A 23,659-nucleotide genomic window follows, 5' to 3' on the forward strand; every position below is an offset into this window, starting at 1 on the left:
ATCCTGCTGGAAGAGATCCAGTGCTCTAAGTATGAAGCCCCTCTGTGAGAGCACCTCATCTCCACGTAGGTTGCATCTGTGGTTGAGAAGAAGAAATCTGGAAATCCAGCTCTAACTGGAAATAGCCCTTAACTGGCACCAAACTAGAGAAGCTGAAATTGTTTGTCATCCAGATGTAATGTGAGAGTCTGTTGGTGGCTTGCTTGCATTGCATTGTATTCTCAGAGTCCACTGAGGTGGTTTCATACTGATACAAAAATAAATAAATAAAAATGGCATGTATTGCCTAGAGTCCCCAAATTCAGACAGAGGGTGTGAGATAAGAGGTAGGTACCACCATCCCCACTTTACAAGTTAGGAGTTAGTTCAGGCACAGAGTTAAGCAAATTGTCCAAGACCGCACTGGTCTGTGGGAAAGCTGTGAATTGAACCCAGATCTCCTGCTTCCCACTCCAGTGCTTTACCCACAATCCCATCCTTCCTCTCACGTAAGGGATGCCGTGAACACTGTTGAAGGTATGCAACCCAATATCTGTAGCATGGCCCTTGCTGAAATCTCTTGGTCCTGGCAACATCTTTCAACAAATTCTGAGACGCCTTATACTTTGCAAGGCTTTCACATGAGCTGCATATCCCAGGGCTCCTACATACACCCATGAGACAATTAAAGTTAGATGGGATGTTAGATAGCTGATCATTAAACTTCCATAGAGACTAAGGTGGATCAATACAAGCTGAGATGATCCATGCAGCAATGATACCCCGAGAGAGTTTCTTTAATAGCCACAGTCAGAAAGAGCTAGGCCAAAGTGCATTTTAAAAACATCCTCAGAATTAGGATTTACATAGAAAGAGACCTCAATGGAAGAGCCAATATCCATTCAGTGCAACCAGGAAAGGTGCAATATTCTAACCAAGTTTGGTCTAAAAAGTCAGACTGTGAATGCAATTCCAAACTTACGTTTCTCACAAAGTGATGAGTAGGAAAATAGGAAATATAAAAATGTTCATAATTCAAATTTAAAGTTAATGCCCCAGTCGGTAAAAGGGGGAAATTCACACTTTTTGGACCTATGTTTGTGTCTTTCTGAAGCCCTTTGCTACTGACAATACTGCACTGGTTCCCATTCATACGGTTCTCTCTGCACTCATAAGGCTATAAACTATTTTTCATTAAAGTTTAAAGGCTACAGAAACTGATGGTACGACCAGAAAAGAGATGACATGGCATATTTCTGCGTACCAGCTCAATCCAACCCCCTGCTCCCACAATTTCACTCTTCTAATATCTACAAACTAAGGAAAAAAAAAAACAGGCAGGGAAACACTAGCTTCTGCAGTAGAAAGGTTCAAAACACACTTACTCTGCTATGTTTACTTTATGATTTTGAAGATAGTATATAGTGTATTTTAAATGATGTTTTGAAACAGTTGTCTACATAAATCAGCATATTTATTTACAGTCTATGAATTTTTTGTAGGCGGCAATCAATGATGATTCACTTTTTGGCTGTCTGAGTACCTGTCAAGTGCCTGTCATGTAGGGGTGACAGCAAACCATCTGCCTTCCTCCCCTCAAGGCACCTCCTTCTAGTTGCTACCACCTGTTCTTTTCCAGCCCCCAACTGACTGCTACACTGCAAGTGGCTGGACTACAGGTCCTAGTAGCAGCTCTCAGACCTTTCACCAACATTTAACCACTATAAAAAAAAACAAAAACAGTTTTGTATAGTAGCCATTAAAGATTTTAACACAGAGTATGCACAAAATAATACTCTAAAAATGCTGGTAGGAAAGAACTTTGTTACACTGGATGAGTTGTGTATCCCTGATCCCTATATTGCAAAAGAATGACGATAAAGATCAGTATTTGCTCAACCTAGGGATGTAAATAGGGTTTAAAATAGTAACTGTGTAACCTAGTAAATTATATCAGTTAAATGGTTAACAGTTAAGGAGTTCACATAGGCGGGAAAATAGTAGTGCGGAGGGTGCTGCAACACCCCCACATTTTATGTGGGCCTCCACTGCCGGCCCCGCACCCGGGGTCCCTCCTGGCTGCATCCCTGAGCCCCGCATGCCTGTGGTCCCAGCTGCCAGCCCTACTGGATCCATTATATATTATAATATATATATATATATATATATATATATATATATATATATATATATAGTCAATTCAGATATATTACTGACTGGTGAAGTTTATGGGATCCTATCTTGCAGGGTTTTTAGAGAAACTAAAAAGCAAAAATGACCACAGTCTTCATCTTGTAATGGAAGGAAATTGATCTTCTGATCGCTGGTTAATCTTCTTTTGGAAGGTGAAAATACTCGAAAGGTCCTACTAATATGTCCTTGTTTTCCCATGCAAAATACAGCAAGCAGTTAATACTGTCCGTGTCCCCTCCTCCCGTCACACTTTGGTAGCGTCCTTCAAACAACATCATGCAAGTTATCGTGATTTTTGGTAACTACTGTTCCATGGTAAAGATGGAGTGATCGACAAGGAGTACTGCCTGAAATCATTTCACAAAAACAACAGAGGACACCGTTAAATGTAAACTGTGTAATACAGAGCTGAGGGATGCAAACAGCACCAGAGCAACACTGAACCATTTGAAGCTGAAACATCCCTCTGTTTCATGTGAAACAGAAGGCAAAAATCAAACAATGCTCAAAGCATTTGTTTCTGGCAGTTCAAGAAAATGCAACACACAACGTGAGGAAAAACTAACGGACTTGTGCACCACGATCACTATACATATGCTGCCTGTAAGTGTGGTTGAGGGTACAGGTTTTCATGCATTGATGAGTTTTGTAGAATCTGAATACCGTGTGCCTATGAGACAGACTATAACTTCGCAACTAGAGAAGTGCTATGAAGACTGTGTGAAGTCTGTCCGGGAAAAATTTGAAAACGGTAAAGTAGCTTTCACCACTGACTGCCGGACAGAATTAACTACAGAAAGCTACATGACTGTAACATGCCATCATATTGAGAACTGGGAGCTTTGATCCACAGTTTTACAAACTGAATGTATGGCAGAATGACATATAGCAGAAAACCTTGCTGAAAAACTAAACGCTACAGTGGAAAGATGGGGTCTGACAGGCCATGTCTTGGCATACGTACACGATAATGCAAGCAACATTGTTCTCGCTAACACACCAAGATATTTTACATGGGAATCTATCAATTGGTTTGCCCATACTTTTCAGCTAGCCATAAATGATGAGTTTTCTTCAAGTAGTGTGGATTGTGCTGTTGCAGCTGCAAGTAGACTAGTTGCACACTTCCACCACAGCACCGTGGCTGCAAATGCACTTGAAAGAAAACAAACACAGCTTCAGGTTATGCAACACCGTCTCATCCAGTCATATAAAACTCGCTGGAATTCAGTATATGACATGTTCGAAAGATTCAATGAGCAAAGGTGGGCGATAACAGCTGCACTTTCAGATTGCTCTGTAACAAAACAATCTGATGCCCGAACGCTTCAGCTGCAAGATGAGCACTGGCAATTAATAGAGGATATCTTAACAGTACTTTCCACTTTAAAATGCACTACAACTGCCATGTCAGCTGAACAGTCAGTGTCGATTTCAAATATTTATCCAATTTGCAACAGTCTTCTTCAAGCTCACCTTGGAAGCAAAGCTCCTGTCGAAAATGGAAAAGTCACTGATTTCAAAGCTGCTGTTCATCACTCTCTGGAGCATCGCATGAAACCCAACGATCCTGCCATAACTGCCAAACCTGCACTTATTGCCTCCTTGTTAGATCCATGCCATAAGCACATGTGGTTTCTTTCCCCTGCTGTCCAGATCACTGCTAAATCAAAGCTTCTGCAACTGGCATTGATGTTAGAAACAGAAGAACCGCTGAGTGCTAACGCTGAACCGAGAAGTGCTGAACCAGATGAGCCGATAGAGCCAGTGCCGAAAAAATGCATGAAACTCAGAAGAGTGCTATGGTGATGCTTTTACGTGAAGATTACACCAGAAAGGAGAATGAGAAGAATGTAGTAGAAAATGAACTGGAAAATTACTTCAGGGAGCCTTGTCCTTCACTGGAATGCAGTCCATTTGAGCGGTGGAAGGTCAATGCACGGTGTTTTCTAAGGCTTGGAAAATGGGCAAAGAGTTATCTGTGCAATTCCAGGATCATTTGTGCCTGCAGAACGTATATTTTCCAACGCTGGCCTTACTGTTAATCGGCTGCATACAAGACTGACACCAGAGCATGTAAACATGTTAATTTTTCTAACAAAAATCAGCAGTAGAGTTGAAATGCTAATCAGATTGTGTGTGTTTTCGGACGACTCAGGGATATTATGTAAAAAGTTAAACCAAAAAATGAGTTTTAGTTTTACACATAAGACTGGCTGTTTTAGTTGTTAATAAAGGCACTTGACAAAGATAAATATAGGCGCAGTCGATTCATTGTGAACCAGTGGCCCTGGAATATTTTTAATAGTGGCAGTGCTGAAAGCCAACCCCCTCCTTACCCCTTCCACCCCACCCCCCCAGAGCTGGGCCTGGGAGCAGAGCCCTAACTTGCCGGGGCAGGGAGGAGACACGGACACAGATTAGGGGGTGGAGGCTGGGGCCATAGCTGGGGGTGGGCCTGGGGCCAGGAGTGCAGGGTTAGATGTTTAATTGCAGTGATCCTTATTCACATCCATAGCATTAGAATCATAGAATCATAGAATATTAGGGTTGGAAGAGACCTCAGGAGGTCACCTAGTCCAATCCCCTGCTCAAAGCAGGACCAATCCCCAATTAAATCATCCCAGCCAGGGCTTTGTCAAGCCGGGCCTTAAAAACCTCTAAAGGATGGAGATTCCACCACCTCCCTAGGTAACCCATTCCAGTGCTTCATCACCCTCCTCGTGAAATAGTGTTTCCTAATATCCAACCTAGACCTCCCCCACTGCAACTTGAGACCATTGTTTCTTATTCTGTTATCTGCCACCACTGAGAACAGCCCAGCTCCATCCTCCAACTACCTGAAAGGGGGTTCCAAAGAGGATGGCTCTAGACTGTTCTCAATGGTAGCAGATGACAGAACGAGGAGTAATGGTCTCAAGTTGCAATGGGGGAGGTTTAGATTGGATATTAGGAAAAACTTTTTCACTAAGAGGGTGGTGAAACACTGGAATGCGTTACCTAGGGAGGTGGTAGAATCTCCTTCCTTAGAGGTTTTTAAGGTCAGGCTTGACAAAGCCCTGGCTGGGATGATTTAACTGGGAATTGGTCCTGCTTCGAGCAGGGGGTTGGACTAGATGACCTTCTGGGGTCCCTTCCAACCCTGATATTCTATGATTCTATGATTCTTTGGAACCCCCCTTCAGGTAGTTGAAGGCTGCTATCAAATCCCCCCTCACTCTTCTATTCTGCAGACTAAATAACCCCAGTTCCCTCAGCCTCTCCTCATAAGTCATGTGGCCCAGCCCCCTAATCATTTTCGTTGCCCTCCGCTGGTCTCTCTCCAATTTGTCCACATCCGTTCTGTAGTGGGGGAACCAAAACTGGACACAATACTCCAGGTGTGGCCTCACTAGTGCCGAATAGAGGGGAATAATCACTTCCCCCAATCTGCTGGCCACGCTTCTACTAATAGAGCCCAATATGCCGTTGGCCTTCTTGGCAACAAGGGCACACTGCTGACTCATATCCTTCTCATAGCTTCTCGTCCACTGTAATCCCCAGGTCCTTTTCTGCAGAACTACTGCTTAGCCAGTCGGTCCCCAGCCTGTAGCAGTGCATGGGATTCTTCCTTCCTAAGTGCAGGACTCTGCACTTGTCCTTGTTGAAGTGCAAGGACTTCTTGCTGTATTTTGTGCAGGAAAGAAAGGACATATTGGTAGGACCTTTGGAGTATTTTCACCTTCCAAAAGATGATTAACCAGAGGTCACAAGATCAATATCCTGCCATTACAAGATGAAGACTCCGGTCATTTTTGCTTCTTAGTTTCTCTAAAAACCCTGCAAGATAGGATCCCATAAACTTCACCACTAAGTAATATATTTGAATTGATAATATATATATTATAACATATAATGGAACCAGTAGGGCCAGCAGCCGGGTAAACATAAATTTAATGTTAACTGAAACTGTTAAGACTGATGCTTATCGGTTAACCAGTTAAACTTTTACATCCCTAGCTCAACCAGGGCATAATTAAATTAAAAATGAACATTTTAAAAAAGCTGTTTAGGAGGGATCTAGAGACTCCTGGGAGCCCTCTCCCTGAGACTAGAATGAGACCCTCCCTTCCTGATATGATGTCTGAGAGAGCCCTCCCAGGGGTCCCTTCATGGCAGCATTAAAAGGGAAGCAGGAAGAAGTACTTCAGCTGTTGAACCAGGAGGCAATGAGAGTAGCATCAGGGCTCGGGTGAAGACGAGGGTAGTATTTATAACAGCTACGTCCCTAAAAGCCTGCATAAATTGCGGGTCAGAGTGTGGCCAGAAGGGCACCAGAGACATACTTCAGAATCACGTGTGATAACTTAGTAAGCAGGCATCCCCATAAATACAGGAGAGGGTGGATGGACTCAAGATATTTGCACTGGGGGGAGAGAGAGCATTGTACACAACCCACATGCTGAATGCTGCAGTCTAGGGAAGTGAAGGGGAGATATTGTTAGGGCAGGAAGAATAGTACCCAGACCATCCTGCCAGGCCTCTGACCTTTCCACGTCCTGCCCCCTACAGGCAGAACTGCCCTCAATTTTCTGCTCCCTGCAGAAGAGCAGTCCTTTACTGCCGGAGAGGAACAGCACTTTGCGATGTGTCTAAGCCAGGCCACCCGTTTCCCATCAGCCCGCTTTTCAAACAGTTAGTACGGCACCAGCGACCCCTCCCCTCCAAAAATATTAACAACTTGTTTCCCCTTTAAATCGCCCATTATTTGTTTCAAGGTCTCTGCCACACATAGCTTGTCCTCAGCCACAAGTTTTTCAGAATTTCTCATTAATGCAAAGAAACAAAATCTCATCCACAAAGGGTGATGTTATCAAAGCAAAATATCTAATTTCTATAATTTGAAATCTGTTTTATATATAGGTTTCTAGTGTGCTATAATTGTGAGTGTGCAGTGGACTGCAGCAAATCACTGAATTGCATTTGTGGAGTTTGAAATTACTGTACATGCACAGAAAATGAAGACTTATTCTATGGCTGATTATCATATATAATACAGATGTTTATGACACCTACAGCAGAAAACACACGAGCACAATATATTTCAGTTTGAAACCATTCCCCAGCCGGGCCAGCCCACTTCAGCAAGGACATGACCAAAATTGGAAAGATCTAGAGCAAGACAACAAAAAACAAACACCAAGAAAGACTTTCATACAAAGCGTTCAGAAAGATTGAGGCCTTGTCTACACTACAGGGGGAGATCGATCTAAGTAGATCTACTTACCGGGGGTCCACACTATGCTATGTCGACGGGAGATGCTCTCCTGTTGACTCCTTTTGTGCTTCTCGTTAAGGTGGAGTACAGAAGTTGATGGGAGAGCGATCTGCGGTCGATTTAGTGGGTCTAGTATCGACCTCCAATGCTTCAATCACCACGCGCTGATCCCCCGGTAAGCGTAGACAAGCCCTGAGACTATTTAGTTTAAAGAGGCAGTGACTGAGAGCTGACATGAAGCACAAAATAATACATGGTAAGGAAGTGGTCAGCTGTACTGCTATTTAACCTCTCTCAATACCAAAGATCTTCATCCTCGCCTTCAAGGTCCTGCATAATTCTGCCTTTTCCACTTAACCAAGCTAATTTCTTATGTTTTCCACATCCCACCTCTTCTTGCCAATATTGACACTATTGATGCCTTATTATATTTAGGTTCCTATGACTCTCATCACAGTAGTATCGGTTTGTCCATCTTTAGAAGACAGAAAAAACTGAGAGGTTGGGAAGGGAAGGAAATTGACTTAGTAAGCACCTTCAATAGGTAAGAAAACCATGCACAGACAGTAAGGAATTTTTTGCCACTTGTACATTTTGATTTGATTTTTCAAACTTCACAAAGCTGATATTTCTCATCACCAGGAGCCAAGTCTGAAGATTTATAAAACAGCTGTTTGAGTTAGCATGCCAATAACCTTCAAGTGTAATATATATATATATTTTAATTTGCACACCAAACAAAGATTATTACCAGGTCACTATCTTCATGTACTTTAAGACATCCATACACTCCCTTTCCTGAAACTTTACTTCCTCCTTGCCTTTCATTTATTCTGAGATAGTATAAAGCTTTAATAGCTTATTTTGATATTATCTCTCTGTGTATAAATGTGATGGCAGGCAGCACAGTACACCACTTTTCACGAGTTAGAATTTAATATGCACAGCTCAGTCATGACTTTGCTCCACCACTTGTTAAGCTATCATTCTCAACGAAGAAAAATTAAATGTGCATTATGCTATCAACCTTGTGATTATATGTCAACAAAGAGCAGTATTTAGAACATATAGGTGTTACACATGGAGTGCAATGTTAAAAACATTGCAGGCCACGTAACAGAAACATATAATTTCATAGGTGTAGTGTTACACCTGTTATGAGAAACCACCAACACTGCTTCCATAATCCTCTGGCAGCATGCAAAAGACAGGACAGAGTTGTAAGGCAAAGTCCTTTACTGTAACAGGTAAGATTGCTGGAGCAGGATAGAAGGTGAGACAGTAGTAGGAGGAAACAAGAGGCAGAGGAGTGACACCAGGGAATTAAAGTTGAAAGAGAAGGAGGAAAGCAAAACTCTTGGGAGCTTTACAAGCCTGGGCAGGGCCTGAATCCAGAACTCAGATACATGAATTATTCAACATTTAAAAAAAAAATGAAAATATGGAGTTATCCTTCCATTTCCCAACTTCTGAGAACTTCTCAATCTGATTTGTGTAGTCATCAGAATCCCTCAAGAAGAGATAAGATTACTTTTAATTTTGTTCCCTGAACACACAAATAGTAGTAAATCATTGTTGCATCCAGATTCCTAATACTGGACAGATGGGGAAATACCATAGTTTATAGCACTAAAGCAGTTGAATCCAGCAGGTGGCATCTTTCACTCCAAAATATGTAGCAAATTTTGTAAAATACAGAAATGACTTCAACTAGCACTGAAACATACCCACAATGTACAGTATATTCTCTGTATACTGAACACCCAAAATTATGTCTAGCTGTTCTATTTCTGCTAGTATTGTAAGTGCAGCCATACAATGTCTATGGTCCTACCTGAACAATATCTCTTCTTTAATTTTTCTGAACCCAAATTTTTCTGTGGACAACAGAATGCATAGCAGGTACCTTCCTTGCCATAAAAAATGGTTACTCACTTTCTCGTAACTGTTGTTCTTCAAGATATGTTGTTCATGTCCATTCCAACCAGGTGTGTGAGCGCCGTGTGCACACCAGCCGGAAGATTTTTCCCTTAGCAGCATCCGTAGGATTGGCCTGGAGTGGTGCCTTCATGATGCCCAGTATAGGCCCCATCGACCCTCTACCCCCCCAGTTCCTTCTTGCCAGCTTCTCCGACATAGGGGTAGGAGGGTGGGTATTGGAATAGATATGAACAACACATCTCGAAGAACAACAGTTACGAGAAAGAGAGTAACAGTTTTTTCTTCTTCGAGTGATTGTTCATGTCCATTCCAAACAGGTGACTCAAGCCAGGTGGAGTTGGAGTCATCCACTGATTGGAGCACAGCGCGTCCAAAGGCGGCATCATCTCTGGCCTGTTGTGTAATTGTATAGTTCATCATGAATGTAAGTATCGAGGACCACGTAGCCGCCCTGCAGTTTTCCTGGGTGGGGACTTGTGCCAGGAATGCCACCGAGGAGGCCTGGGCCCTGGTAGAGTGGGCGGTAATCGGGGGGGCGGGCACCCTCGCCAGGCCGTAACACTCCCAAATGCAGGATGTGATCCATGACGAGATGCGTTGAGACAAGACAGGGAGACCCTTCATTCTGTCCTCCATGGCCACAAAGAGTTGGACAGACTTCCGGAATGACTTAGTCCTCTCTATGTAGAAGGCTAGGACCCTACGTACATCCAGTGAGTGCAGCCTGTGCTCCCTATCGGAGGAGTGCGGATTGGGATAAAACACTGGGAGGAAGATGTCCTGGCTCACGTGAAACTGGGAGACAATCTTAGGGAGAAAGGCTGGTGAGATCTGAGTTGGACCTTGTCCTTATGAAAAACTGTGTAAGGGGGCTCAGATGTGAGGGCCCTGAGCTCCGATAACCATCTGGCAGAGATAATTACCATGAGAAAAGCAACCTTGTACAAGAGAGAAAGCAGGGAGCATGTTACCAATGGTTCAAATGGAGAGCCCATAAGTCTGGAGAGGACTAGATTAAGGTCCCAGGCCGGACAGGCTGATGAGTCTGCGGGAAGAGCCTGTCCAGGCCCTTGAGGAAACGACTGACTAGAGGGTTTGTGAAGACCAAGAAACCATCTGTGCCTGGATGGAAGGCGGAGATGGTGGCTAAGTGGACCCTTTTTGATGACAGGGACAGGCCTTGCTGTTTTAGGTGAAGGAAGTAGTCCGGTATGAACAGTATGGGGGTGAGCAATGGCAACTGACTGCATTGCTCAGCCCAGATGGAGAACCTTTTCCACTTGGCAAGGTACGTTGCCCTGGTGGAGGGCTTTCTACTACCAAAGAGGACTTGTCTGACTTGATCTGAGCAGGTCAGCTCCACGGTGTTTAGCCATGGAGCACCCAGGCCATAAGGTGGAGTGACTCTAGGTTCGGGTGCCGGAGTCTACCATGGTCCTGCGTGATCAGATCCGGGACCAGCGGTAAAGTGAGTGGTGCCGCTACGGACATTCCCAGGAGTGACGTGAACCAGTGCTAGCGCGGCCACACTGGTGCTATCAGTATGATTCGGGCCCGGCCCGCGTGGATCTTGAGGAGCACCTTGTGGACCAGCGGAATTGGTGAAAAGCATAGAGCAGGCAGGCCCCCCCCAGGAGAAGGAAGGCATCTGCAATGGACCCCGGACTGTGACTCATGAAGGAGCAGAATAGCTGACATTTCCTGTTGCCACGGGTGGTGAACAGGTCTATCTGGGGAGAACCGCAAACATGAAAGATTGAGCTCACCCACGTCCGGCAAGAGGGACCACTTGTGGCTGTGAAAGGTCCAGCTGAGACTGTCTACCAGCTCGTTCTGAACTCCTGGGAGGTATGACACCAGAGGTGGATCGAGTGCTCTATGCAGAAGTCCCACAGCACGACGGCTTCCTGGCACAGGGGAGAGGAGCGTGCACCCCCATTTGTTGATATAGAACATCGCTGAGGTGTTGTCCATGAGGATTGAGACGCACCTGCCTGCTATATGGGTTTTGAAAACCTGGCATGCCATGCGCACCGCTCTCAGCTCTCTGACATTGATGTGCAGAGCAAGGTCTGCCTTAGACCAAAGGCCTTGAGTCCTGAGGTCCCCTAGATGAGCTCCCCAGCCCATATCCGAGGCGTCTGTCACCAATGAGAGAGAGGGCTGAGGGCTGGCAAAGGGCACTCCCGCACAAACCACTCGTAGGTCAAGCCACCATAGGAGGGAGTCCAACACCGGGTGGGACAGGGTTATGATGCTGTCCAGAGCGTCTCAGGCTGGCTGATACACCGACTCCAGTCAAGACTGGAGTGGGCGCAGTCTGAGTCTGGCATGCTGTACCAAGTAGGTGCATGCAGCCATGTGCCCCAGCAGCTTTAGGCAGTTCCTTGCTGTGGTCGTGGGGAACTGTCTGAGGCCCTGTATGATGTCCCCTAGTGAGCGAAAACTGGCTTCCGGGAGGTATGCCGTGGCTTGAGTCGAGTGCAGGACTGCGCCTATAAACTTTATCTTTTGTACTGGGGACAGAGTAGATTTGGCCTTGTTTAGGAGGAGACCTAATTCGAGGAAGGTCCTTCTTATGAAGTCAACCTGACCCTCCACTTGGGCTCTGAAGCGGCCCTTGATCAGCCAGTCATCGAGGTAAGGAAAAACCTGAATCTGGCACTTGCACAGGAACAACGCGATGACTGCCATGCATTTTTTGAATACTCGGGGAGCTGTCGACAGTCCAAACGGGAGGACGGCAAACTGATAGTGGCCGCTGCTCACCACGAATCTGAGGTAAGGCCTGTGATGTGGGACTATTGCGATGTGAAAATACGAGTCCTTCAAATCGAGGGAGGCGTACCAGTCTCCTGGATCCAGTGAGGGGATAATGGAGGTTAGTGAGACCATGCGGAACTTGAGTTTCTTTACAAACTTGTTGAGCTGCCGCAGATCCAGGATGGGTCTGAGGCCCCCTTTAGCCTTTGGTATTAGGCAATACCAGCAGTAAAAGCCCTTGCCCCTTAGCTCCTGAGGAACCTCCTCCACAGCCCCCACTGAGAGAAGGGACTGCACTTCTTGAATTAGAAGTTGCTCGTGAGAGGGGTCCCTGAAGAGGGACGGGGAAGGTGGTTGGAGGGGGCACAGAATTGCATGGAATATCCCCTAGAGTCCTTCAAACTGTGAAGTCTTTTATCTGTTTTTTCAGAGAAAAGGGAGAATCCCTAGAAGGGGAGGTCCTGTATGGTCTGCTGGACCTCATGGGGCAGTCCAGAGACTTGTAGCCAGGAGCCTCGCTTCATCACCACCCCCGTGGCCATTCTGCGCGAGGCTGCATCGCTGTGTCCAGAGCCGCTTGCAGAGAGGCCCGGGAGACCAACTTCCTCTCCTCCACCAGTGCAGAGAACTTCACCCGAGAGTGATTGGCTGGTAGCCTGCAGGGGGCGGGCCTTGGGGTTGTCTGTTTGTTTGTTTCAGGGAAGCCTGGCTGTTTAAAAATAGCCAGAGCTTCGCGAACCAGCTGAGCGGCGGCGAACCAGCTGAGCAGCGGGGGACAGCAGAGCAGCACACAGCAGGAGTTTGCCTGGGAGTTCGCCTGGAGTGAGCCCAGTGAGGCTTACATCTTGTCAACTTCTCTGAGGAAGCTCATAGTAGGAAAGTGATATGGGGGGGTTCAGTTGTTGTGACCTGCACTGGATGTGCCATGTTTGTCTTTCTTCCACAGGACAGAAGCGACTTTGTCTGTACAAAGTGCAAGCTGGTCTCCATATTGGAAGAGAAGATTGAAGGTCTGGAGCAACAGATAACGACCCTGAGTTGCATACGAGAATCTGAGGATTTTCTGGACAAAAGTCAGGATATGCTTCTACAGGCGCAAAGCTCTAAAGATTTAGAGCAGGTGGCACAGCGGAGCCAAGAGGCCAGTGAAGAAACTTGGCAACATGTGACCTCCAGAAGAAGAAGGGGGAATGTCCGGGTTCCAGCAACGCAGACACAGCTAACTAACCGCTTTCATGTTCTCTCCACAGGTACCATTGTGGAGAGTGGCCCAGACGATACGTCTGGGGGGAGAAAGCAGAAGGAGACTCCGCTGGTTGGAAGGCATGAGATGCGATGTCCTGAGGTTGGGGGTTCCACGACCACCACTCCCAAGAGAAGGAGGCGGGTGGTGGTGGTCGGGGACTCTCTCCTCCGGGGGACTGAGTCATCTATCTGCCGCCCTGACCGGGAAAACCGAGAAGTCTGCTGCTTGCCAGGGGCTAAGATTCGCGATGTGACGGAGAGACTGCCGAGACTCATCAAGCCCTCGGATCGCTACCCCTTCCTGCTTCTCCACGTGGGCACCAATGATACTGCCAAGAATGACCTTGAGCGGATCACTGCGGACTATGTGGCTCTGGGAAGAAGGATAAAGGAGTTTGAGGCGCAAGTGGTGTTCTCGTCCATCCTCCCCGTGGAAGGAAAAGGCTGGGGCAGGGACCGTCGAATCGTGGAAGTCAACGAATGGCTACGCAGGTGGTGTCGGAGAGAAGGCTTTGGATTCTTTGACCATGGGATAGTGTTCCATGAAGGAGGAGTGCTGGGCAGAGACGGGCTCCATCTTACGAAGAGAGGGAAGAGCATCTTTGCGAGCAGGCTGGCTAACCTAGTAAGGAGGGCTTTAAACTAGGTTTTTCTTGACCTCCTGCTCACAAACAGGGAAGAATTAGTGGGGGAAGCAAAAGTGGATGGGAATCTGGGAGGCAGTGACCATGAGATGGTCGAGTTCAGGATCCTGACACAGGGAAGAAAGGTAAGCAGCAGGATACGGACCCTGGACTTCAGGAAAGCAGACTTCGACTCCCTCAGGGAGCAGATGGGTAAGATCCCCTGGGGGACTAACATGAAGGGGAAAGGAGTCCAGGAGAGCTGGCTGTATTTCAAGGAATCCCTGTTGAGGTTACAGGGACAAACCATCCCGATGAGTCGAAAGAATAGTAAATATGGCAGGCGACCAGCTTGGCTTAATGGTGAAATCCTAGCGGATCTTAAACATAAAAAAGAAGCTTACAAGAAGTGGAAGGTTGGACATATGACCAGGGAAGAGTATAAAAATATTGCTCGGGCATGTAGGAATGAAATCAGGAGGGCCAAATCGCACCTGGAGCTGCAGCTAGCAAGAGATGTCAAGAGTAACAAGAAGGGTTTCTTCAGGTATGTTGGCAACAAGAAGAAAACCAAGGAAAGTGTGGGCCCCTTACTGAATGAGGGAGGCAACCTAGTGACAGAGGATGTGGAAAAAGCTAATGTGCTCAATGCTTTTTTTGCCTCTGTCTTCACTAACAAGGACAGCTCCCAGACTGCTGCGCTGGGCATCGCAACATGGGGAGTAGATGGCCAGCCCTCTGTGGAGAAAGAGGTGGTTAGGGACTATTTAGAAAAGGTGGACGTGCACAAGTCCATGGGGCCGGACGAGTTGCATCCGAGAGTGCTAAAGGAATTGGCGGATGTGATTGCAGAGCCATTGGCCATTATCTTTGAAAACTCGTGGCGAACGGGGGAAGTCCCAGATGACTGGAAAAAGGCTAATGTAGTGCCAATCTTTAAAAAAGGGAAGAAGGAGGATCCTGGGAACTACAGGCCAGTCAGCCTCACCTCAGTCCCTGGAAAAATCATGGAGCAGGTCCTCAAGGAATCAATCCTGAAGCACTTACACGAGAGGAAAGTGATCAGGAACAGTCAGCATGGATTCACCAAGGGAAGGTCATGCCCCACTAATCTAATTGCCTTCTATGATGAGATTACTGATTCTGTGGATGAAGGGAAAGCAGTGGATGTATTGTTTCTTGACTTTAGCAAAGCTTTTGACACTGTCTCCCACAGTATTCTTGTCAGCAAGTTAAAGAAGTATGGGCTGGATGAATGTACTATAAGGTGGGTAGAAAGTTGGCTAGACTGTCGGGCTCAACGGGTAGTGATCAATGGCTCCATGTCTAGTTGGCAGCCGGTGTCAAGTGGAGTGCCCCAGGGGTCGGTCGTGGGGCCGGTTTTGTTCAATATCTTCATAAATGATCTGGAGGATGGTGTGGATTGCACTCTTACCAAATTTGCGGATGATACTAAACTGGGAGGAGTGGTAGATACGTTGGAGGGCAGAGATAGGATACAGAGGGACCTAGACAAATTGGAGGATTGGGCCAAAAGAAACCTGATGAGGTTCAATAAGGATAAGTGCAGGGTCCTGCACTTAGGACGGAAGAACCCAATGCACAGCTACAGACTAGGGACCGAATGGCTAGGCAGCCGTTCTGCGGAAAAGGACCTAGGGGTTACAGTGGACGAGAAGCTGGATATGAGTCAACAGTGTGCCCTTGTTGCCAAGAAGGCCAATGGCATTTTGGGATGTATAAGTAGGGGCATAGCGAGCAGATCGAGGGACGTGATCGTTCCCCTCTATTCGACATTGGTGAGGCCTCATCTGGAGTACTGTGTCCAGTTTTGGGCCCCACACTACAAGAAGGATGTGGATAAATTGGAGAGAGTCCAGCGAAGGGCAACAAAAATGATTAGGGGTCTGGAACACATGACTTATGAGGAGAGGCTGAGGGAACTGGGATTGTTTAGTCCGCAGAAGAGAAGAATGAGGGGGGATTTGATAGCTGCTTTCAACTACCTGAGAGGTGGTTCCAAAGAGGATGGTTCTAGACTATTCTCAGTGGTAGAAGATGACAGGACAAGGAGTAATGGTCTCAAGTTGCAGTGGGGGAGATTTAGGTTGGATATTAGGAAAAACTTTTTCACTAGGAGGGTGGTGAAGCACTGGAATGCGTTACCTAGGGAGGTGGTAGACTCTCCTTCCTTAGAAGTTTTTAAGGTCAGGCTTGACAAAGCCCTGGCTGGGATGATTTAATTGGGGATTGGTCCTGCTTTGAGCCGGGGGTTGGACTAGTTGACCTCCTGAGGTCCCTTCCAACCCTGATATTCTATGATTCTATGATTAGTCCTGAGGCAGGAACTCCGTGAACTCAGCCATTGCCGAGCAGGTGTTATGTCTGCAGCGGCTTACAATGACCTGCTGGTTGGTTATTCGGAGCTGCAGGCTCCCGGTCGAATAGACCTTTCGGCCAAATAGGTCCAGCTTCTTAGCAGCCCTGTTTTTAGGGATGGAGCCTTGGAACCCCTGGTGCTCTCTCTGATTGGCTACATTGACCACCAAAGAGTCTGGGGGAGGGTGGGTATAAAGGTGTTCGTACCCCTTAGACAGCACAAAGTAGAGCTGCTTGGTTTTCTTGGCCGTAGGGACCAGAGAAGCGGGGGTCTGCCACAGATTTTTGGACATGTTAACTACTGTTTTTATCAGTGGCAGAAGAACCCTGGATGGGCCGGAGGGAGCGAGGATGTCCACAATAGAGTCCAAATCCTCCTCCACCTCCTTGGTCTGTATCCCCAGGCTTTGAGCGGCCTGTCTCAATAGCTGCTGGAGAACGCGGTTGTCCTCGAGAACCAGGGCTGTCGATGTCCCTGCGACCGCTTCATCAGGCGAGGACAAAGATGACAGGATAGGTAGCGGGCCCTGCTCACTACTCTCGGCCCCTCTGGGGTCCCTCGGCACACGGTACTCGAGCTGCAGTGCCGGTACTGATGGTGGGTTTGGCCCTGCGGCTGGTGCCGGGGCCGACAAGTCCAGCAGTGCTGAGCCTGACGGTGCTGTTGGGGTCGAAGCTGGAGCCCTCGGCACTGCGGCTACCTGGAGAGACGGTGCTGGAGCTGGTTGTGCCAGCGGTGCCCCTCCCTCGGACAACAGTGCCGCTGGAGGCGGTGCCAGCGCTGTCTGTGGCACGAAAGATGCCGAAGACACCGACGCAGTCCTGGATCGTGGACTTGACCTTGGCTCTGGTGGTAAGCCCAGGGTGTCCAGAAAAGCCATTGAGCAGACGGCTGCCACTGTTGCTGCCATGGTGCTGGGTATGGCTGGTGACTCCGTCGAGACCTGGACCTCCTGCTCCGCCATCTGCTGGAGTGATAAGAGTCCACCTCTGACTCTGAGGTCTCAGAGTAGGAGAACCACGGAGGAGAAGTACCCTGGGTCACCGGCGAGCAGTGCCGTGAAGCCAAGGGACGGTGTGGCCCTTCTGTCTACATGGGCGGTGCCGAGGGTGCTGGTGATGGAGAATGGCGGGCCATCATGGCTGGCTTGCCCCTGGAGTGGAACGGGGGGTGTGGGTCACTAGCAACTTGTCCCACCTCTGATGTGGAGGATGGCACCGGGAGGTGCATCAGGTCTGTGGCAGCCTCGAACGCCTGCGGCGTCGATGGTAGCTGTATGTCCCCTTGGTGGTCCAGGGACTGAGGAGGTTCGGAATCAACTGGACCCTGGCCGGGGCAGCAGTCGACGAGACCCTGGGTGGAAGCAAGGAGGGGGTGGTCTGTCCCAAGGCACTCGTGGACATCGCAGACCCCTTAGGTTTTGAGAGGGGTGATCGACCCCTCACTGGCCTCTTCTTTACCGGCACCAGGGATGGAGAGCGGTGCTGCGCTGAGGCCGACTTCGTATGGCCCGAGCTGTGGCGGTGCCAGGAGGCCTTAGAGTCCTTAGTCGGAGCCGTTTCGTGCACTGTTGGTGCCGGAGTGCTGCGCACTGATAAGGATGTGCTCGGTGCCGGTTCGGTGGGTCCCGGGTCGGAGTGTGGCCTCAATGCCGCCTCCATCAGCAGAAGTTTTAGTCTCTGTTCCTGGTCTTTGAGGGTACTGGGACGGAAACCCCTGCAGATACGGCACTTCTCTTTCTGGTGACTCTCACCAAGGCACCGCAAGCAGGAAGAGTGAGCATCACTCTTGGGCATAAACTTGCCACAGTCCTCGCAGAGCTTAAACCCTGGAGACCCGGGCATACCCCAGGAGGGGAAACGTTGCCCGGGGCGGGAGGGGGGAAACCTTCCAAACCAACTAACTATAACTATAAGGAACTATTAACTAACTGAGAAACTATATACATGACATACTATCAGACACTGTTAAAGTGCTTGCTACCGGAGCGAGCGAAGTTCCAGCTAGTCGTCACCGGCGGTAAGAAGGAACTGGGGGGGTGGATGGTTGGCGGGGCCCTATATTGGGCGCCATGAAGGCGCCACTCCAGGGGGCACCCAGGCCCACCCTACGGACGCTGCTAAGGGAAAAATCTTCCAGCTGGCGTGCACATGGCCGGCACGCACCTGGTTGGAATGGACATGAACAATCACTCGAAGAACCACCAAGAATTCTTAATTCTAAAACAAGACCAGGATCAGACAGGCAATACGAAAGTCAAATAATAGTATGAAATGAATACTCTCTTGCCTGATGTCTTCCTTCTCCTTCATATCAGTTGTCTCCCCTACCCTCCTAAGACTGATTACCAAAAGTTTTGTGACCTGAGGGTGGGAGAGTCATCCAAGATGATGCCCTAGGATGTTATTTGTACGATTCTGTGTTTCTCTTAGTGAGTATTTCTACTATCATGACAGTAGTTATGCTCCCTTAACACCAAAAATATGTAATATGGGACATCATGTTTAAATGGCAAGGATGTGAATGTTATTAATGATTTCTCTGTCTAGCGCACAATAACAAATATTTATCTTACTCCATAAACGTTCTTTGAAATAATTCTTTTATCAGTTTACAGACGTGATGGAGATTACTTTAAACAAATAAATTCTGACAGAGGAGAATAGCTTCTGAAATTGAAATGAATTTTGTCTGAACTAATTCACTTGTGTAAAGTTCCATGACTGCTCATTTTTCACTTCTGTAGTCCCATTGATCAGTTTCAATTTAGCTATAGCCACTATATTTTTATCTATCTGTGCCATAGTACTATCTTAGCCTGGCTCTACTGTGGGTTTTTTTGTTTTGTTTTGTTTTTTAGTAAACAGTTCAGGATAACATAGTACATTCTCCATATTAAAGGGGAATGGTTTGCGGTTCACTCATTTTTTTCCTATTAAAAATATTAATGTACAGTAAAAATACTTAACTCAATGACTCATGCTTTAAAAAGTCTTTCTGGTTTAGCTGAGTTGTGGACATAATGCCTCATGCAGAAAAAGCCCCTTGAAACTGCTCTTCCCCTCCCTTCTGGCACCATGTTTCCCCAGTTTATCTTACCATGTTCAAGTATTATCAGCTGGGCTCCAGCCTGTGCATTTCCAACATCATTTTCTGCAATGCACTGATAGAATCCTTCATCTGATTTCACAAGACCCAAAACCTGCAGGTTATGCTCCTTCTGAGGGGGAAAAAGGCAAAACGTTTCATGATGCATTCATTAAAAATGAACTATAAATGCAAGCACATTAGTTTTTAAATGGTTTACTATGACTTTTTGAGAAAACGTCCACATATTATAATATCATGGAAAAAGGGCTTTGGACTTATCTTCAGATCTCATGGCTATTATAACAACCATGAGCCTGTCCCAGGTATTTTCAAATGGCTACACCAAAAATCAGCACAAAACTATTATTAATAGGCTATGGAAGTCCATATAACTTGATCCAAACATTCAGAAGTTAAGCATAGGCATGTATACAATCATGTATCAAATAATTATATTAGTAAAACCAAAAATGATTGTAAAAGACAGACTGCACACTAGGAAATCAAGTTCTTACCTACACAGTCTTGTAGCCTCAGATTAAACCTTTAAGATACATATTACACTTTAAAGTTTGCTCAGCCAAAACTCAGAATTATATCACGAGTAAATCTCCATGGTACATCTTTGTTTGAGATTTTAATTCTTGTGCAGCCAAAACGACTACACAAAACTCAAGCTATCTACGGTCATAGAATCATAGAATATCAGGGTTGGAAGGGACCTCAGGAGGTCATCTAGTCCAACCCCCTGCTCAAAGCAGGACCAATCCCTAATCAAACCATCCCAGCCAGGGCTTTGTCAAGCCTGACCTTAAAAACATCTAAGGAAGGAGATTCTACCACCTCCCTAAGTAACGCATTCCAGTGTTTCACCACCCTCCTAGTGAATATACCTCAGAATATACCTCAGAATATACCTAGTCAGAATATACCTCATGGCTTGCCAGTTTTCTGCTGTATGAGAAGGACTGAGGCTGTTCAAATTCAAGCTGATATATTGTCTTCCACCAATTAATTCATAACTGCGTATGTTGCACATAAAATATGTATGCTATAAAGAAACAGACTCTTATAGTGTAAGGAACACAGTGTCTATGCTCTTCAATAAAATGCTTCACACTGGATTATACAGCAATAAAGGATTCAAGGAGCCATTTAATGTTTCTGGACCTTAACCACACACTGTAAAAACAGGCAGCTGACCCTGTAAAAGAGCATAGCTTATATGTACATACATAGCAGGATTAAGGTATAGGCCAACAGGTTGAAATACTGAAAATGAAAATGTACTTACTACAATTTTGAAGTAGTCACTCGGGATCACCATGTCTCCATTCTTGATCCATTTCACTGTTGGAGTTGGTTTCCCAGTCACTTCACACTCAAAGACAATATCCATAGATTCATGAGCATAAATATTAGCAGGCTGCTTCAGAAATTCAGGTGGAGCTTTACATATAAAGGTAGAAGGAGAAAAGTTACTGTTTATCTAGACTTTGGTAATATCATTGGAGTTTACACTCTATATAATAAAAACGATAAATAAATTATAAGTCGAGCTGGGTGAAATTTTTGGGACAAAGAGTTTACTTGCTGAAAGACGCAGTTTGGGGTTGACCGGAACTATTTATGTATTTGTGTCAAGTTCACCAAGTAGTTTTGATAAACTGAAAAAGTCTAAATGTTTCAGTCATGTCGAAATTAACCCAATTACTATCCACTGTCACTGGGCCACGAAGAGAGAGAGAGAGAGTATGACTCTATAGCCTGCTAGGTAGGGCACCTACCGAGGATGTGGGACACCCAAATTCAAGCCCTGCTCTAGTAACTAGTTATTTATACAAAGTGGAACAGCTTTAGAGAAGAGATGGAGAAAGCCCCATAACCAGAATATGCCATAGCCCAATTGCAAGGTCACTCTCTGTAAACTGGCAGACCCAAGTTCAAATCCCTTTCTCCACATCATAGAGAGAGGACTGAACCTAGGAACCCCTTCCCCCCAAATCGCAGGTCAGTGTCCTAACCATTGGTGAGGAAGGCACCATGACCACCTCCTCCTCAGTTTTGTAAATCTAGTCCTCCTTTCCTTTTGTCAAAATTCCTGAAAAATCAAAACAAAAATTTTTGGATAGAAACAAATGATTCATTTTGACATTAGGAAATCATTCAGTTTACATTTCTCCCCGCCCTACTTTTCCATTCACCAAAAAGTTTAAAAGTCAGTTTTGGTTTCACCCAAACCAAACATTTTTTTTTTTGAATTACAGTTAACAACTCTTTATTCACCCAGCTCTAATAATAAGCACTGCTAAAGAGTACACCAAGCACTGTAAAACAAAGAGTAGCAAAGGCACCCAACTCCCATTACAATTCAATGGGAATTGGGCACCTACCTCCCTTAGGCTCCTTTGAAAATTATAGCTGTAATTGTCAGTGATCAAGAACAATTAAAGTAAGCAGAAAATAATTCTTTAAACTACTTTTAAATTCTAACAGAATGAGAATTTTGAATAATAGCAAGAAGTGCCTTCCATCGCCAAGAGATATAGATACGAAATGTTCTAGCTACTGCTGTTTCAAGATTATATTCAGGGCCAATTAAACAGCCAGCTATTTTGAACTGAAGTGATCTGATGGGAATATATGGGAGAAGAAAATGAGTCATATATGATGGAACTACTCATTAAGAGCCTAAAAATCAAAAGTATTTAAAAATCAATGCAGAATTTAACTGGGGTCCAACAATAAGACTTCCGTTGTTGAGTAATATGTTGCACCCTCTTGCCTGTGAGACAGCTTGCTGCTGCATTCTAAATGGAGGCAGAGTGTGCAGTGGCATAGGGTATTAAGCCTGGTCTTAAACCTTAAATGCTTAAACCTTAGGTCACCATAGCTATGGAACCCAGATGTGAGAAAAATCTACACCCCTCGGTACCAAAGCTATGTCGACCTCACTCCTGATGTAGAAGCAGCTAAGTCGATGGAAGAATGCTTCTTTCAACCTAGCTACCATTCAGTGCTTAATTTGTAATGAAAGAGGTACTGCAGCTCAAGCTGGTTGATTTTTTACTTTCATAACTGACAGAGCAAGCTCAGAGGTACCGGAACTATGCACTGCCAAGCTCAGCCTGGCAAGCTCTGACACAAATTAAGCACTGCTACCATTGCTTGGAGAGGTGGAGTTCCTACAGCAATGTAAAAACCCTTTCTGTCGCTGAAGTCTGCGTCTACACTATGAGGTTATAGCATCATAGCCAGGGCATCGTAGCTATGCTTCTGCAGTGCCCATAATGTACACATGGCCTCAGACCAGGAGCTAGAAGACCATTCATGGTTCTGTCATTGACTCACCATATGACTTCGGGCAGACCACTTAGAGCTTCACTGTACAACCTTTATACCACTTTTAATGGAACTAACCCAATGAGGAAAGTCCTCAGAAACACAAGTAAGTTTATACAAAAGAGCCTTTGAGTTCACTATGCCAAAGTTCTTCCATCTGTAAAATGGGAATAGCACCTACTTATCTTTGTAATGGGCTTCAAGATCTGTCGATGAAAAGTGCTACATAAATATTTAATAAGTTGCATTTTAGAAATACTGTAAGTCAAGTTGGAGCTCCAGAAAACAAATAATTGTAACTAGTCTATATTAAACAAGAGAATTTGTCAGCTGCACCAATTTGATCATATTGAAAAGGCAGATAAAATCCCACAACTAGTATAATACAGATTTCCTGTAAACACAAGGTGTAGGTATGCTCAGAATCCTAATGCTTGAAACTCAACGCAGAACATCACCACCAAATAAACTGAATGAAAAATTAAATTAAATTTACATATCCTACAGAACAAAAAGACAGATAAGCTGATAAAACCAAAAAAAGCAACACATATGTAGGACTGAAATTTTGTGTCTCTCTCACATTCTTAAAGTACGAATCACCTTGATATCTTTATGAATAGCATGACAACTCAATTTACACAATTTTGTGTCACAGCCAAACATTTTCTACCCTTTTTTCATCTGCATGCTGTCTCACTTAGATTGTAAGGCAAGAATTATGTCTTATGTCCCTGTTCAATACCATAAACCTTTATGGCGCTCAAAATAAACAAAAATAAAAAAACAAGGCCAGACCAGTAGATATCATGTATAACATTGAGCAACCTCACTTGATGCCATATA

General features: G+C 45.7%; 1 protein-coding gene and 1 pseudogene across 9 annotated transcripts in view; one reads left to right on the top strand and one right to left on the bottom strand.

Annotated features, from left to right (window-relative positions):
* Positions 1 to 23,659, bottom strand: part of NEO1 (neogenin 1) — a 520,914-nt gene that overhangs the window by 139,919 nt on the left and 357,336 nt on the right. For all 9 annotated transcript variants that reach the window (XM_074965871.1, XM_074965869.1, XM_074965867.1 and 6 more), the window contains exons 6-7: positions 20,766 to 20,920; positions 19,481 to 19,601 (exon numbers count right to left, since the gene is read on the bottom strand). In XM_074965871.1, coding sequence (XP_074821972.1) covers positions 19,481 to 19,601; positions 20,766 to 20,920 — 276 coding nt within the window. The remainder of the gene's footprint in view (positions 1 to 19,480; positions 19,602 to 20,765; positions 20,921 to 23,659) is intronic.
* Positions 2,494 to 4,404, top strand: LOC141994622 (E3 SUMO-protein ligase ZBED1-like; annotated as a pseudogene).

This window comes from Natator depressus, chromosome 10 (genome assembly GCF_965152275.1).
Source record: "Natator depressus isolate rNatDep1 chromosome 10, rNatDep2.hap1, whole genome shotgun sequence".
Taxonomy (NCBI): Eukaryota; Metazoa; Chordata; order Testudines; family Cheloniidae; genus Natator; species Natator depressus.